General features: G+C 48.7%; 1 protein-coding gene across 1 annotated transcript in view; it reads right to left on the reverse strand.

Moving 5' to 3' along the window:
- Positions 1-2,022: 2,022 nt before the first annotated feature.
- Positions 2,023-16,041, reverse strand: part of CPLX4 (complexin 4) — a 35,597-nt gene continuing 21,578 nt past the window's right edge. Inside the window, exon 3 of the mRNA XM_006892721.1 lies at positions 2,023-2,250. Coding sequence (XP_006892783.1) covers positions 2,023-2,250 — 228 coding nt within the window. The remainder of the gene's footprint in view (positions 2,251-16,041) is intronic.

Consider the following 16,041-nt stretch of genomic DNA (forward strand, 5'->3'; position numbering starts at 1 on the left):
TAAGGGGCTCCTGTGGTTTGATTTATTTTCATTTTTTATATTCTTTTTTTTTAAATTATTCTTTTGTGTGTGTACCATCAAATCGGATCCAACTGGTACAAGAGGAGATTGCCCTTCCTTCTCCAGCAGAGAATCTGGTGGATTTGAACTGCATGCCTCTGGGATTGCAGTGTAGCTTCTTGCCATTAGGTCACCAGAGCTCCCATCTCATTTTTTATATTCTTGATTGCATTAAGAGATGTGAGGTGCTTAGAACAATTTGTGTGTGTGTGTGTGTGTGTGTGTGTGTGTGTGTGTGTGTGTGACATTTGTAAAGTGCTAAGTATCCTGATGTCTTAAGTGAAAAGTCCATTTGTACTACCCAAGAAATGCAAGAACATGGAACAAATGGTCCATTATCTGGACTGCTGGGGAGAAGACGGAGGGCAAGGTTAGGTGCACGGAGATCCCACACTTCATGCCATTCATTCGTTTTCTTCTTCTTCCCAATCACACTTTTCCCACTTGACCTACTCTTGCAGTTGTTGTTGCATGCAGTGAGCAGGCTCCCACTCACCTTACGTGACCTTGCATGGCCTTACATGACATTGCATGACCTTGCGGGACCTTTGTCATCCTCACAATCTCTGCCAGGCTTTCCCCTCTTATTGAAGCTACTGTGTCAGTCTGTCTTGTTGAGAGTCTTCCTCTTTTTACTTTAGCCCACTCTTCTTCTCCAGACACTGGCCCCTTGAGCTGCTAACAAGCGGAAAAGCTGATTCATTCTCCCACTCAACATTTTATGATATAAAACCTTTATTGGAAACTTGTCTCTGAGCATCATTTATACTATGAACATATTTATTGGAAAACCATAGTTTTGTTTCAATCTGGTCAACTTTAGTTAAACAGTTCTACTTATTTTTTAAAAGGTGAATACTCTAGATCTTTTGAATAATATCCCTGTGGAAAAGATCCAAAGAAATCAAAGCCCCAGACACACTGCCACTGAGCTGATTCTGCTTCACGACACCCCGTGAGTTTTGACGAGGAGAAGCGAGCTCCAGAGGAGTTCACTGGCTGTGAACTGAGGGAAGCAGATACCCAGGCCTTTTTTTTTCCCCCTCGTGGAGTTCCCGGGGGGATCTGAACCTCCAACCTTTAGGTTAATAGTGGTGTGCAAGCTTTGCCACCTGGAGACCTCCTGCAGCACAGACTTCCAGGAGAACTTTCTAAAAAGTAGTCTGGAGAGATTCCAGACTGATTTCTTTAGTTCCCTCTCCTGGAGAGGGGGAAGGAAGAAAAGTGGGGTGAGGGGCCAGAAGGAGAGGAGGAGAGGAGGCAGAAGTGAGAGGTGTCATTTGATTTCACTGTATTTGCCAATGCCCATTGTTCTGACTGCTGTCACCAAGTTCAAGTAAAAGGAGATGGTCCTGGACTTGGAAATATCAATGGTGTCCCCCAATTCCCGCCCTGCCTTCCCAAGTCTGTTCTAGCCACAGTCCCTAGAATAGTGATCTATGATGCAGAAGTCTAGCAAAGTCTCTGCCTGAGTTTGTCATCTTTTTTCATGTCCTTGTACCCATCTTATGACTTAGAAATGTCCAAATGTCCGGCTCCAGCCAGAAACACCAAGAGCATCAAGGTGGTGACTCTGTCCTCAGCCACCTCTGGATTTACATCTTGCTGTCACCTGTGAAGGGAACCGGCACTGTTCTAGTGTTTGCACAGAGTGAGGTGGCCCCAAGGAAGGGGGCTGGACAAGAAATGGGCATTGGCTTTGGGTTCTGCCTGGTCGCCCTGGTGATCTATGTGTAAAGACCAATCCAGCATCATTCACTGAATTTTACACTTGAGTTGCATTTATAATGAAGAGGAAAGCACACTTCTGGTGGCCTGGTGCTCATTGAGTGCCTTGTCAAGAACTCACCTCAACCACGTCCTTGTCTGCGTGTTTGCAGAGGGTGTTGGGGGCTGGCCCTCTAACTGGGTCATTTCTCTTGCACCACAGACAGAGCCCCCTTCCCTGTCCTCTGCCGCCCCTCACATCACTGAGCACTTCTGCTCTGCCGACTGCTTGATCTCCGTGAAGGTCGCCTGCGCCTTTTCCTTGATGGTGTCCAAGTCCATGTTCTGCAGATTCTGCAACTGGGCGAGAATGGAATCCTTGTCTTCTTCCTCTTCCTGGTCCTCGTCCACCATCTTCCGGAGGTCTTCGGGCAAATCCACGTCATCTCCAGCCATCTGGATTTGGTTCTCGTCCATCTCACTCTACGTGAAAAAAGAAAGACACAGTGAGGGGAAAGCACTCCAAGATACACAGACAGACAGACAGACAGACAGACAGACAGACATTTGAAAAGAAGCAGGAAAGGAAAAGCCTGTTGAGCATGAAGGAGCTCCCTGGAGGCAGTGCTGATACACTCTGTCTGTGGACCAAGAGAAACGACCCAGTTAGAGGGCCAGCCCCCAACACCCTCTGCAAACACACGGACAAGGACGTTGTTGAGGTGAGTTCTTGAGAGGGCTCTCAGTGAGCACCTGGCCCCCAGAAACGTGCTTTCTTCTTCATTATAAATGCAACTCAAGTGCACATGTGCTTGCTAGTAAGGGAAAATAAACAGGTTTGTCCTGAAGAGGGTGAAACCAGGCTGCTCCTTGGAAGCTAGGATTTTGAAGCGTCATCTCATATACTTTGGGCATGTGGCCAGGAGTGACCAGACCCTGGAGAAGGATATTATGCTTGGAAGGATGGAGGGACAGTGCAGGAGAGGAAGACCCTGGATGAGATGGATTGACACTGTAACTGGGGCAATAGGGGTTGGTGTGTTGGAGACTGTGAGACTGGCTCAGGACAGGACAGGGTTCAGAGCTATTGTATATAGAGTCACTGAGTCACAGGTAGCTTGATGCCGCATAACAACAATAACAAAATAGTAAGTGAGAGGATAAAGTTCCATTCCCTCAAAGGCACTTTGAAAGGAAGGTCTGAAAAAAACTAGCCATCAGACACCCTCAGCCTCTGCCACACAGATGCCCACTCCAGCTTGGGATGCCCACACAGGGGCCCCTGGACATCACTGCAAGTTGTAGAGTGTGTCCTCCTCATGACATGACCCAGGGGCCCTGGAAGATCTCACGAAGAGTGTGGGGCAGTGCCCACCCTGGCCAGAGCTCAGTCACTGCCCTCTTCACACTTAAACGGAGATCTCTGCTTCACCATTCCTCACCTCTCTGGTCTACCAGACCAAGAGCCCTCATGTGTGCCGGCCATTGGATGAAGATTCACCTCCTGAGGGCTGGGAGGGAGACGGACACACAATGAATGCTTACTGATGTTTGTTGTTATTGTTGTTTTTGGAGGCCATTGAGTCCACTATGACTTACAGCGACCAACAGATCCGAACTCTGTCCTACTCTCTGCCATCGTCACGTTCTCTGAGAGGCTTGGCCCTAATAATCTATCTTACAGGGGACTTTCCTCCACCTTTCCCAGCAAAATATCTTTTTTAAAATGAATTTTAATGAAAGTTTACAGAGACTTAGGGTTTCCATTCATTTGTTGTTGCACTTTTCTCCCTGTCCCCCACGCCACCCCCCAATTCACTCTTCTCCTTAAAAAGTAAAAGAAAAACCCTTTCATTGTTGGGCAATTCCTCCCCTTAAGTCCACTCCACTGTGCAGCCTTCATTCTAGACTCCTGTCATGACGATAATACCCAATCATATATCCCTTTTAAACAGTTCTCTCCCTCATCTGTTTCAATGCAGTGGACATCATTCCTCCCCTCCTTCTCTGCCTCCCCTCAACCCCGGACTGCTCTCCACTCTTTACAGAAGTGGAGGAAGCCAAGACGCTGCACCCACAAAGATTCCTAGTTATTTATTCTTCTGCAAATATTTTTATTTATTCTTTCACAAATATTTACACCTTGGAAATCTGTGTGGGTGGGAGGGGTGTTTCTCTACTGTCCTGTGACTGGCACATATTCGTTCATTGTCATCCAGCCAGAGCCGACTCCAGGTCTTCAGAGGCTGTATGTCACTCAGGAAGAGCGAGCCTGTCTTTCTACCAAGGAAGGGCGGGTGGATTCGAACCAGCAGTGAGGCACCACCTCCGGGTCAGCAGCACAAGTCCCCACAGATGATGCCAGTAAACTCTCTCTGGGGGCTCACAGTGGGGCTTCCGGTGTCGCTGTCATGTGGAAAAGCTCTGAAACATCAGCAATGCTGTTGTCTCTAGCTGTGAACAGCAGGCTTCTGGATTTTGTAAAAAAATGCTGGTGAGGCCAGCTCCCCAAGGTCCTTTCCAGTGTTGACATTCCATGGCTCCCTGCTTCCCCTGCTGATTCCTGGAGAGGTCGGAGGCTCACAGTCCTTCCCCAAAGCTCTCTTACTTTACTCAGTTCCCTGGGTGGCATGAAAGAGTCCTGGTGGTGCAGCTGTTAAAGTGTTCAGTTACAGGTAGGTGATTCGAGCCCATCAGTGGCTCTGCGGGAGAGAGATGTAGCGGCTGCTCTTCTAAAGATAACCCTGCGGCTGGGCGGCTGGACTCTGTCCTGCAGGGCCACTGTGAGTTGTGACCAGGTCACTGGCAGTCTATCTGGACTCTGTCCTGCAGGGCCACTGTGGGTTGTGTCCAGGTCACTGGCAGTACATCTGAACTCTGTCCTGCAGGGCCACTGTGGGTTGTGACCAGGTCACTGGCAGTCTAGCTGGACTCTGTCCTGCAGGGCCACTGTGGGTTGTGACCAGGTCACTGGCAGTCTAGCTGGACTCTGTCCTGCATGACCACTGTGGGTTGCGTCCAGGTCACTGGAAGTATATCTGGACTCTGTCCTGCAGGGCCACTTTGGGTTTTGACCAGGCCACTGGCAGTATATTATCGGATTTGGTTTGAACAGAGTGGTGACTCTGACTTTGGAAAGACCTTGAAGGGCTGGTTTCTGAGGACTCGAGGTGATGCCTTTGGAGACTGGTCCCCACAGAGGTGTCCCCCCAAAGATGTGGAGAGCGATCTGCCTCACCCTCAAGATGAGTGAAGCTTTCCCCTCACTTGGCCAGGGCCTGGGACCCTCCAGTACTTAAAGGATTAATTAGTTCCTCGTCAGACTGTTGTGGGGATTAATTAGCTGGTTAATCTGCAGGCACTCCCAGCCAAGCATCATTTCTATTTCTTTCTTATTTCCCTCCCTCACAGAGCCCTCCTGCAGCTGACCATCCTTGGGGAATTCTTACAGGGAGGGGGAAACAGGACCTGAGCCTGAGGGTCCTCAGCTCGCGGGAGGGGAGGACAGTGGCCGTGATGGTCCATTTCAGCCAATCAGCCTTAGCTGGTTAAAGGTCCAAGGGCTCGGTCCTATAAACGAACCTAGTTTTGTTTCTGTCTGCAGGTTAATAGAAAAGAACATGATCACCTTCTGTAATATAATCAGTTGCCTGAATGGAGTTTCCTCTGAGCCAAAGCACAGTGGATAGATGCTGACGTTGTTGTGAGGTGCCACAGAGTTTCGTACAACAGATCGAAGCCTCGTCCCACCCGGCACCATCCGCATAATCTCTGATAGGGTGGGAGGAAAAGATAGACTAGAACTTCAAATTCCTAACTAACAAACTGGAACTTCAAATTCTTAACTAACAAACACCACAACCCGTGCCTACTGGGCTGGTGGAGATGAGTGGACACTCTGAGGCTTCTCAAACCTTGACCTCAAACTAAGCCCTTAGGGCTCCCTGTCGCCGAATCACAAATTGGTGCACCATACAGTGAGTATCACTGTCCTTTACTGCACTCTGATCCTTCTTGAAAAATCACTTAGATGAGGCCAAGTGGGCAACAATGGCTTCAAAACAAAGGCGAGAATGTAAGGAGGGTAGGGAAACTAGATTCATGGAAATGGAACAACCAGAATGCAAACCATGAGGAAGTTCCTGCACTGTGAACCAAGGCAACAACTGGGGTCGAACTTGTTGAATGGAAACTTCAACTTCTGTGTAAATATTCATCAGAACTACAATAAAACATTATTTTAAAGAAGCATCCTTAGGGGGTAGCCATCCCTCAGACCAGACTATAAAGAGACATCGTAGCAGAAGTGGTTCCCTTTCTCCACCCTGCTTTCACCCTTCCATCTCCTAGCCTGTGGATTTGGGGAAAAGTCTTCAGACTGTCACCTGACCTGCGGACTGTGAACATGTCCACTTCCATGATGGTTAGAGCTAGTCCCAGGGAGTAAACCTCTGTCTAAACATACATCTCACTGATTTGGTTTCTCTAGAACCCACCCCACTTCACCTCACTCTACCCCTGACGAAGACCTCTGCTCTTTCTCACTCACCCAGAAACAAAATGCAGATCATCTGAAAAGCATTTACGGCTGTGTAGCAGCTCCTCTCAGTCCATGATCAGATCTCTGTGGATGTCACCAGATTCAGACTTGGACAACATTCAAAGCAGGGAGCCTGGAGCTAGAGGCAGCTAGAGGGCCAACAGGAAGCCAGCCAGCAGGCCTGCGACCCCATCCTCCCCACCCACCAGAGAGGCTCCGGCAAGACCACCTCCCAGCCTGGTCCTGCCTCAGAGAAGCCCAAGGAAGGGACAGTGGTCAGATTTCACTTCGGCTCACAGGGAAGAGCTTGCTCTCCACAACTCCCAGGTCAGAGATCCTCAAAGCAGAGGCCCTGAGCCAGTAGCACCCACATCAAGTGAGACCTTGTTATCAATGGTGACCACTCAGACCTGCTGGTTTGGTGGTTCTCGGAATGGCTGGGGTTCTACTAAGGCTGCGTCATCAAACCCTCAAGCTCCTCAGAACCACACGTCTGGCATGCAGACCCGCACACATGTGCATGGAGTGACCCAATGAGCCCCTGGAGGTACAGTGGCTAAAGCACCCAGCTGTTAACTGGAAGGTTGGTGGTTCAAACTCACCAGCCACTCTGCAGTAGAACATTGAGGCAGCTTGCCTCTGTAAAGATGACAGCTTTGGAAACTATAGAGTAGTTCTCCTCTGTCCTGTGGGGTCACCAGGATGCTGTGGTGTGGTGTTCTCACAGCCACAGTAAGGCTACAATACTTAGGTCCCCACTCCGTGAGCTCCGGGCACTCCCACGGCGTTTATGTGGATACTCCTGCTGGGACCACTGGCCTAGAGGTTAAGGCTTGGAAGGTAAACTGCTGGGGGCAAGCCCCACCACTGGGGAGCGGAGTCACTTTGGAAAAGTTAATCAGCCGCTCTGCATTTTATTTCCCACCCACAAATGTGTAGTTGTGGAATCTGCCTGAGGGTTGTTGTTGTTGTTAAGTGCCATTGAGTCGAGTCGTAGGAGACTCATCGCGACCCTATGAACGGAAGACCTGGACATTTGTATAACTTTCATCCTTTCTCCAGGTTCATAGGGTTTCCAGAAGCAAGCTATTATGGAAGTGGATGCCACTCCTGCTTCCAACCTTGTTTTAATCAGGGAGCTCCACCAAACGCTGTCCACCGTGGGTCACCATTATCATACCTGACTCATCAGTGTCACAGTGTTCGGCTTCACAGCAACCACGAGTTAGCACTGTACAGCAAGTGGACACACCAGGGCTATACGACCTAGAAGAGTGTTTCACCAAAAATAATTACAGTCTGGCCTGAGGGCTGCAGATTAGAGTCACCCACCTTTGGCTTGGCAGCTTGACTTTCTGTTATGAGGGTTGTAGCCGACTAATTAGATGATAACTGAGTCGGACTGGTTGTTCTGAGCGCTCGGCAAATGGTCTCACTACTGCTGCTGCTGCCAACCCAACATGGCCCTGATGGACAGGGCAGAAGTGCCTGTAGGGTGCATGCACTGCCGTCTTTATGAAAGAAGAGTGTCACCATAGGTCAAGTATCAGCCGGACACCACTGTGTCCTCAGAACATCATCCTGCAGAGGGGCTGCCAGTGACAGGGCAATGTGGGGAAGGAGACCAGAGCACTGGGGCCCGGGCTGGTCACTCATCACCGTGTGGCCCTGGGCATGCCTCTCTCAGGCTCTGATGCTCACTGCAAGGGTCACCCAGGGGTTACCGAACAAGACCTGCTAGTGAAACGCCTTGTTAGCATCTAGGCCCCGTGCACAGGGCAAATGGTCATGAATGTTTTGGTGGAAAGGGAGCAGTTGAGTCTGGAGACCCACTGAATGGGTTTCTGGGGTGAAGAAGGCCTGGCTGGAGGGTGGGAGAGTGTCGCCTGTGAGGTCAGATCTGGAGGGAGTGAGCAGTGAAGGGTGCGGTGTGGCTCTGGCCTGGACACTGCGTGTTTGTTCCTGCTGCTAATGAACTGTCTGGTGGACAGTCCACGTCTGAACAATGCTCGTCCAGATGCTCTGCTGCCCACGGAGGATCCGAGGTGGAGACGCCAGGGATCCTGACACAGTTCACACACGTAACGCCTCATTACACGTCCCAGACAAAGCTGCAGTGACAGCCCATGGGAAGTGGTCGCACGGCCGACAGGAGCAGCTGCGGGAGCTGGAGGCGCTGGGTGTGAATGAAGAAATGAAGGAGTGAATGAGTGAGGGAGGGGACAAATGAGTGAATGAATGAGGGGATGAACGAATGATGGAAATGAATGAAGGAGGCCATGAATGAGGCCATGAACACATAAGGGAGAATGAATGAGGGTGTGAACGAATGAAATGAATAAGGGGGTGACAAGGGAAGGCATGAATGAACGAGGGGTGCAGTGAGCCTGCAGTTGCCGACTTAGAGGCTCACCCTTGTCCTTCAAGCACCATATTCGATGTCTTTTCCTTTCTAGAAATCTTCCCAATCTGGAATCTTGTTCCCAATCACTAAGAGCTGAGCAGACTCAGTTTTAATCTCTTGGTTTTTGACCTCAGACTTGGTAACTTAATTGTCAGAGCCAACTTTGTTGTTGTTATGTGCCATCAAGTCACCAGAGACTCATAGCAACTGTATGTACAGCAGCTCTGGACCCTGCCCTGTCCTGACCCAGTCTCACTGATTCTGACACACTTATCCCCATTAATTACCATAGCTACCATATCAATCCATCTCCTTTGGGGTCTTCTTCTTCAGCACTGCCACTCTACCCTTCCAAGTATGATGTCATTCTCCAAGGACTAGTCCCTCCTGGCCATGTGCCCAAAGTATGTGAGGCGGAGCTTCAAAATCCCTTACCTCCAAGGAGAAACTTGGCTTCACCCTCTCCAAGGTAGACTTATTTGTTCTCCTGGTGGTCCATGGTATGTTCAATACTCTTCTCCAGCACCACAACTGAAAAGGCATAAATTCTTTTTCTATCATTCTTAGTCATTGCCTAACTCTCTGATGCATATCAAGTGATTATGAAGACCATGGCCTGGATGAGGCACACCTTAGTCTCTAAACTGACATCATTGCTCTTCAGTACTCTGGGGAGGTCCCGGATAGCAGATTTTCCCAGTGCAATTCATCTTTTGATTTCCTGACTGCTGGCTGATGTCAAGAGTGTTGACTGTAGAGCCAAGAAAGCCAAAATTGTTAACAATCTCAATCTCTTCTCCATCTATCATGGTGCTGCCAATTGGCCCAGTGGTGAGAATCTTTGTCTTCCTGATGTTGAGTTTCAATCCATATTGAAGACTCGTCCTTGACTTTCTGCAGCAAGCGCTTCAGGTCCTCCTCAGTTTCAGGAAGCAAGGTTCTGTTATCTGCACAACACAAGTTGTTGATGAGTCTTCCTCCAATCCTGATGCCATATTCTTCCTCCCTGTATCTGCCATTGTCATTCCCTGGGATGATTCCAGACTTTCCATACTCAGCTCTGGAGCTCAAACTTCCTTTTCCAGATCTTTCTAAGCCAGCCTGGACCTTCTCCCAGACTAGAGTTGTGATAATGAGATGCGGCAATGATGTTCATTGACTGTTGGGTTGAGACTAGTCAATCAAGCTCAGTGTACTGACTCACCTTGCCATGTCGTTAAACCCAGGTAGATTTGCTATTGTTTCGGTGTCTGCATAACCCCAGTCACAGTATGGAGGGGCACAACTTGGGTGGAGGACTGATCAAAAGGTTGGTGATTTGGATCCACCCAGTGGTGACTTCCTTCTTCTGTCACAGTCAAGCGTCTCTCAGGATTGCAAGTCAAGGCATTAGAGGAACATGGAGGGAATGCAGTCTCTGTACCAAAAAGAATTGGCCAACAATGGAGTTTTTAGGAAAGTAGCACATGATCAAGAGTCAGTGGTAAAAAGGAAAATGTTCAAGCTGCACTGAAGCCGTTGCCAAAAAACAAAAGGCATCCAGAATCAATGGGATACCAATTGACATGTTTCAACAGAGAGATACAGCCCGGGACATGCTCACCAATCTACGGAAGAAAGTTTAGAGGACAGCCACCTGGCCGACTGGTCAGAAGCGGCCCTTGTTTCCTTCCTAAGAAAGATGATCCAACAGAACATGAAAATTGTTATACAGTATCACATACAAGGAAAATATTTAAGAAAATAAAAATGACTAGAAAAGTACAGAGAATTAGCAGAAGTTTAAGCTGGGTTTAGAAGAGGCCATGACAACAGGGATATCATTGTTGATGTCAGATGGATCCTGGTTGAAAGCAGAGAATGGCAGAATGTTTAATTGTGCTTTATTGATTATGCAAAGGCATTTGTGTGGATCACAACAAGTTAAGTTATGGCTAACATAGAAAAGAATGGGAATCCCACAACACTTGCTTGTGTTTATGTGAAACTTATACCTGGGTTAATAGGCTGTTGTGTGAGCAGAGCAAGGGAACCCTCCATGACTTAAAATTAAGAAGGGTGTGTGTCAGAGGAGTATCCTTTCTCCATACCTATTCAATCTGCATGGTGAGCAAATATTTTGAGAAACTAGACTCTTTGGAGAAGAATGTAGCACTAGGCTCTCAGAAGAAGACTCACCAACAACCTGCATTATGCAGATGATAAAACCTTATTGCTGAAAGTGAAGAGGACTTGAAGCTCTTGCTGCAGAAGATCAAAGACTACAGCCTTCAGTATCGATGGCATTTCAACACCAAGGTAAGAGGACCCAGTGCAGGGCCAGCTGTGACTCAGAACCAATTCGAAGGCGATGAGTGAGCGAAGGAGGGTTGAGAAACTGTCCTAGGGAAGAAGAGACACTGATTTGCTCAGAACTAGCAAGAGCTTGTCCACTGAGCCTGCTTGGGAGGGGCTTACCCCTGCTTCCTGCCACCCCAGCCTCACTACCAGGCGGTGAGAAAGGCCCTCGTTAATTTGACGTCCCATGGATATGTCGGATGGATTTGAACTGCTGAAGATGTGCTGTCTTTGGGTGAGCAGCACAACTCATTGAGGACCACGGCACTAGAGCATCCAGCGCCAAGCAACACTCCAGAGCAGATCTGCGGACACTGAGGTGATTCTGTCCCATTGTGACCCTCCAGGACACAGAATCCACACAGTCGCCAAGGCTGGACTCTTACTCAAGCCAACTGCTGCCTCCTTCTCCCTCAGAGAAGCCAGTGGGCTCAGACCACAGACCTTCTGGTTAGCAGCTGAAGGTGTAACCACTGTGCTACAAACTTTCCTTCCCCTGGCCATAAACCAAACTCACTGTTGTCAAGTCAATTCCTGTTAAAGGTAATGTCCCCCAGATTTCCAAGGCCTAAGCAATGGGAGCGGATGGGCTCTAGTTCCGTGGAATGGCTGGTGGATTTGAACTGCTGGTCTTTTGCTTCATAGTACAACACGTAACCCACTAGCTTTCCAGGTGATTGCAGTGTGTCCTGTGGTGTTGAAAGCACTGTAATCAGGAGGAGACGTTAAAATCCACAACCACCAGTGTCCTCCAGTCCCCTCCCTCGCCTGGAGGCTCCGCACACACGGGTGTGTGTGTGTGTGTGTGTGTGTGTGTGTGTGTGTGTGTGAGACCAGACAAGGCGTCCACTTGAAGGTAACCAGTCACCACCCGAGAGGAGCTTGCAGAGCTCCTGCAGAATACCTCCCAAAGGAAAGCCGCTGGAGACAGGCCAAACTGGGATCTAGCGGCCTCAACCCAGGAAAGCCTGCTTCATGCACCCGCCAGTCAGCGGGAAAATCCGACCGTCTTCTCGGAGCGGTTAAGTCTGTGCCATCTGGCTTATCCTGGATGTGCCGAGGGCCCTGAACTTGGGGAGAGGAGTGCGAGGTGGAGGGGGGTGGATTAACCACTAAGCGGGGCACGTACCCACGTGCACTGAGCTAGGGGTGTGCGGCTTTACCTCTGTTTGCATGCTAATCTGAGGTGAGCAGCTTCAGAGGGTTTGGCCACATCTTTGAGGGTGGGGACAGGTGACATTGCTTGTCCCGGTGTGTACCTTTCTTAGGGCCTCCGAGACCCCTGCTTCTGACTCACAGGGACCCTCCATGGGCTTTTCAAAGCTCTAAGTCTTCGCCTCTTTCTTGCAGAGCAGTTGGTGTATTCGAACCACCAAGCTTTCAGTTAGCAAGCTGACGTGCTGTGCTCTGTGTCACCAGCGTTCCTTAGAAAGGTCCTGGATAGTACAAGATGGTTTGTGCTCACTGTTAACCTAAGGTTAGAGGTTCAAACTTGCCTAACAACACCGGAAAAGGAAGGCCTGGCGAACTACTCCCATAACAAAGACTTAGAAAACACGGCCACTCAGCCCAACTTGGCTCTGTGACCCCCAGGTCGTCAGCTATGCGTGGGCAGGACACTTGCTGGCAGGAGGTGTGGTTTGCATTTAACTCACAGGGCAGTCGTAGGTGTTATGTGAGAAGCTGGTGAGGCTGTGGGACAAACAGAATTCCTCCTACACCAGCATCCAATGGTCCCTGTGTCCCCTCAGAGGGACAGCAGGAGCAGCAAGCTGGGGGAGAGCAGGGTGGAGAGGGAAAGAGGACAAGATGGTGGACTGGGCCCTCTGCTGGGCTCCCCACGGCCACCAGCCACAGCTGCTAGAGCCCAAGCTCGGGGGTTTTAGACTTTGCTGGGCTGGGAACTCCTGGTCTGAAGCAGCCTGGCTCGTGAAGCTCAGAGTCACTTTATCATTATTATTTCAGGAAGGACATTTAAATCCAGTTCCAACGGCGCTTTCAATGTGACATGTTTAAGGACAGTTCTAATCATAGATTCTACCCCCGCCCCCCAATCTTCATCCTGATTCAAAATGAAGGACGCCCTTCAAACAGCAGACCAACAGCAGGTGTAAGGAAACCATATAGCTCAGCAGGGGTGCGGCGTGATTTTTCAGTGGCTAACTTAGATTGACAATTGCCCTTAATAGGATTAGGGTTCATTGTAGAACTGTTTTCTCTTATTAATTTGGCTTGACTTCCATATACATTTTGAATTGGCTGCCGAAAGGAGTTCATGTCTTTTTGGAAAGAACCTGGTGGTTTTATTTTAAAACATGCTGCTTCTTCTAGTTAGAGAAGTAGGAAATTTAAATGAGAATAGAAATTTAATCTGTGTATTTGATACAAAAATCACAATGATGAAACCAGGCTTGCTTTTCCATGGAATTTTGTTTTAATACGGCTCTTATGGCAGAAAGATCATTTTTTGTTGTTATTTTTTAATACTTTGCTAATTGGCAGCATCAGTATGGATGGTGAAGAGACTGAGATAGTTAACACTTTTAGTTTACTTGGCTCCACAGTCAGCACTCTTGGTAACAGCAGCCAGGAAATCAAGAGATTAATTGCATTGGGAAAGTCAGCTGTGAGGGACCTCTCAAGAGTACTAAAGAGCAACGACGTCCAGCTGGAGACTAAGGTGCGCCTGATCCAGGCTATAGTCTTCGCAATTACGTGCTATGCATCGGAGAGTTGGATAGTGAATAGGGATGACAGAAAGAGAACTGATGCCTTTGAGCTGTGGTGTTGGAGAAGAGTGTTGAATATACCATGGACTGCTAGAAGAACAAACAGGTTTGTCCTGGAAAGGTTGAAGCTGACCTGCTCCTTGGAGTAAAGGATTCTGAAACTTCGTCTGACATACTTTGGGCATGTTGAAAGGAGGGACTGATCCTTGGATAGGGACATCATGTTTGGGAGACTGGAGGGGCGGTGAAGGAGAGGAAGACCCTCGATGAGATGGATCGATTCTGTGAGTAGAGTGGTGGGAATGAGTGTGTTTGAGATGGCGAGGTTGGCACAGGATAGAATGGCTCTTGTACATAGGGTCACTATGAGTCGCAAGCAAATCGATGGCACATAGCAACAACAATACAAAAACAATGTCTTGGTTTTATTTTCTTTTTTCCCTCCAAATGACAGCGATTCATTCAGCAAACACTGTGTGCATCTGTATATGCACACACAACCTCTATATGTCAGCCCAGTGCCACTGAACGAAGATGCAAGACCAACCCCTTTGTTAAGGAGAGAGCTCTGGTGGCCTAGTGGTAACGAGTTAAGCTGCCAACACAAAGGCAGGTGGTTCGAATTCACCCAGTGCTCCTTGGGAGAAATATGGGCAATCTCCTCTCATGTGATTTACAGCCTCTGAAAACTCCCTAGAGAATCAGTTGTGAATCAGTTCTGATTCAGTGACACATAACAACAACAACAGCAAAAAAGTGTGTACAGTCTAGTCGCTGAAGCTGACAAACACAGAGAGAATATTCAGGTGATAAGAAGCTGGGCTGCTATCGCAAAGGCACAAGGTTCAAATCCACCAGCTGCTCCATAGGAGAAGAATGGGAAATCTTCTCCCATGTGATGAGCTGCCTCTGGTGAGTCAGGTATGGGTTGGTTCCCACTTGATGGCATGATAACAACAAAAGCAGAGGTTGTTAAGGAGTCACTGGCTGGAGTGTACTGCTTAAGCTCTCAGCTGCTAACTGAAAGGTTGGCAATTCAAAACCACCCATTGACTGGCAATTTACTTCCTAAGTATTAAGACAGTAACAAAGACGCAAACGAAGCTCATGTTGAGTTGCTTCTGACTCATAGCAGCCCTACTGGAGGGAGTAGACCCTCCCCACGGCATTTCCAAGGTTGTAAATCTTTACAGATACAAACTGCCAACAGAGTAAATGTCACTTCTTAGGGACCCTGTAGGGAGCTCCGGTGGCCCAGTGGTGAGGAACTGCACTGCAATCCCGGTAGGAGGAGTAGCAGTTTCCCTAGTGTTTCCAAGGCTGTGGTCTTTATGGAAGCAGAATGTCTTCCCTTTCTATCCCCAGCAATTGCTGAGTTCAAAACACCAACCTTTCAACTGACAATGATATGCTTAACCACTGCACCACCAGGGCTCCTTCCTGTAAATATCACCTGCTAGTGAACCCTGCTGGTCAGTTAGCAATGGCATGCCTAACCTCTGTACCACCAGGCCTCCTTCCTCTAGATATCACGTGCTAGGGAACCCTGCTGGTCCGTTCTTCTCTGTCCCTTGGGGTCTCAAGGAGTCAGAATTGTCTGGACAGAACCCAGCAAGAACAAGAGTCCGAGATGTACATACAAGTGCTCATGAGGGCAAGGACGAGAGTGACCAGGAGCGAGGTCAGGGGAGAGTCAGGAAGAAGGAGAACTAGACCAAACCCTACAGGGCACAGGAACTGTCCACAGGGAGAGAGGGCCTGGGAGCAGTGCAGGGACAGAGTGGGGGAGGTGAGCCGGGCAGGGGTGCAGCACAGGCGAGCCCACAGATGGGACTGCACTGTGGTGCAGGCCAGGGAGCTGGGCCTTTATTCCAGAAGGCAAAGGCGGAGCTTCCTTAATTTTTTAAGTAGAGGAGAAAAACAAGTCCAGACTAATGTTTTAGAAACATCACTGGAGTTTTGAGTGGCACAAGACATAAAGCAGAGAAGTGAATTAAGAGTTGTGTGCAAATGAATGGCTAGAGAAGCTGTGGTATATTCAAACAACGGAATACTATGCTGCACTGAAAAACAAGGAACTCATGCAATATTATTCAAAATGGGTGAGCCTGGAGGACATTATGCTGAGTGAAGTATCTCAGTCACAAAAGGACAAATACCACATGGTGCCACTGTTATAAAACAGGACTGACATCAGGGTTGGGGGGAGACTGAGAAAGATGGGTTCAATAATGTATACTGCACTGAAACAGATGAGGGAGAAA

The sequence above is a fragment of the Elephantulus edwardii genome, unplaced genomic scaffold (assembly GCF_000299155.1).
Source record: "Elephantulus edwardii isolate Elephantulus edwardi_28Jun2011 unplaced genomic scaffold, EleEdw1.0 scaffold00118, whole genome shotgun sequence".
In the NCBI taxonomy this organism is placed as follows: domain Eukaryota; kingdom Metazoa; phylum Chordata; class Mammalia; order Macroscelidea; family Macroscelididae; genus Elephantulus; species Elephantulus edwardii.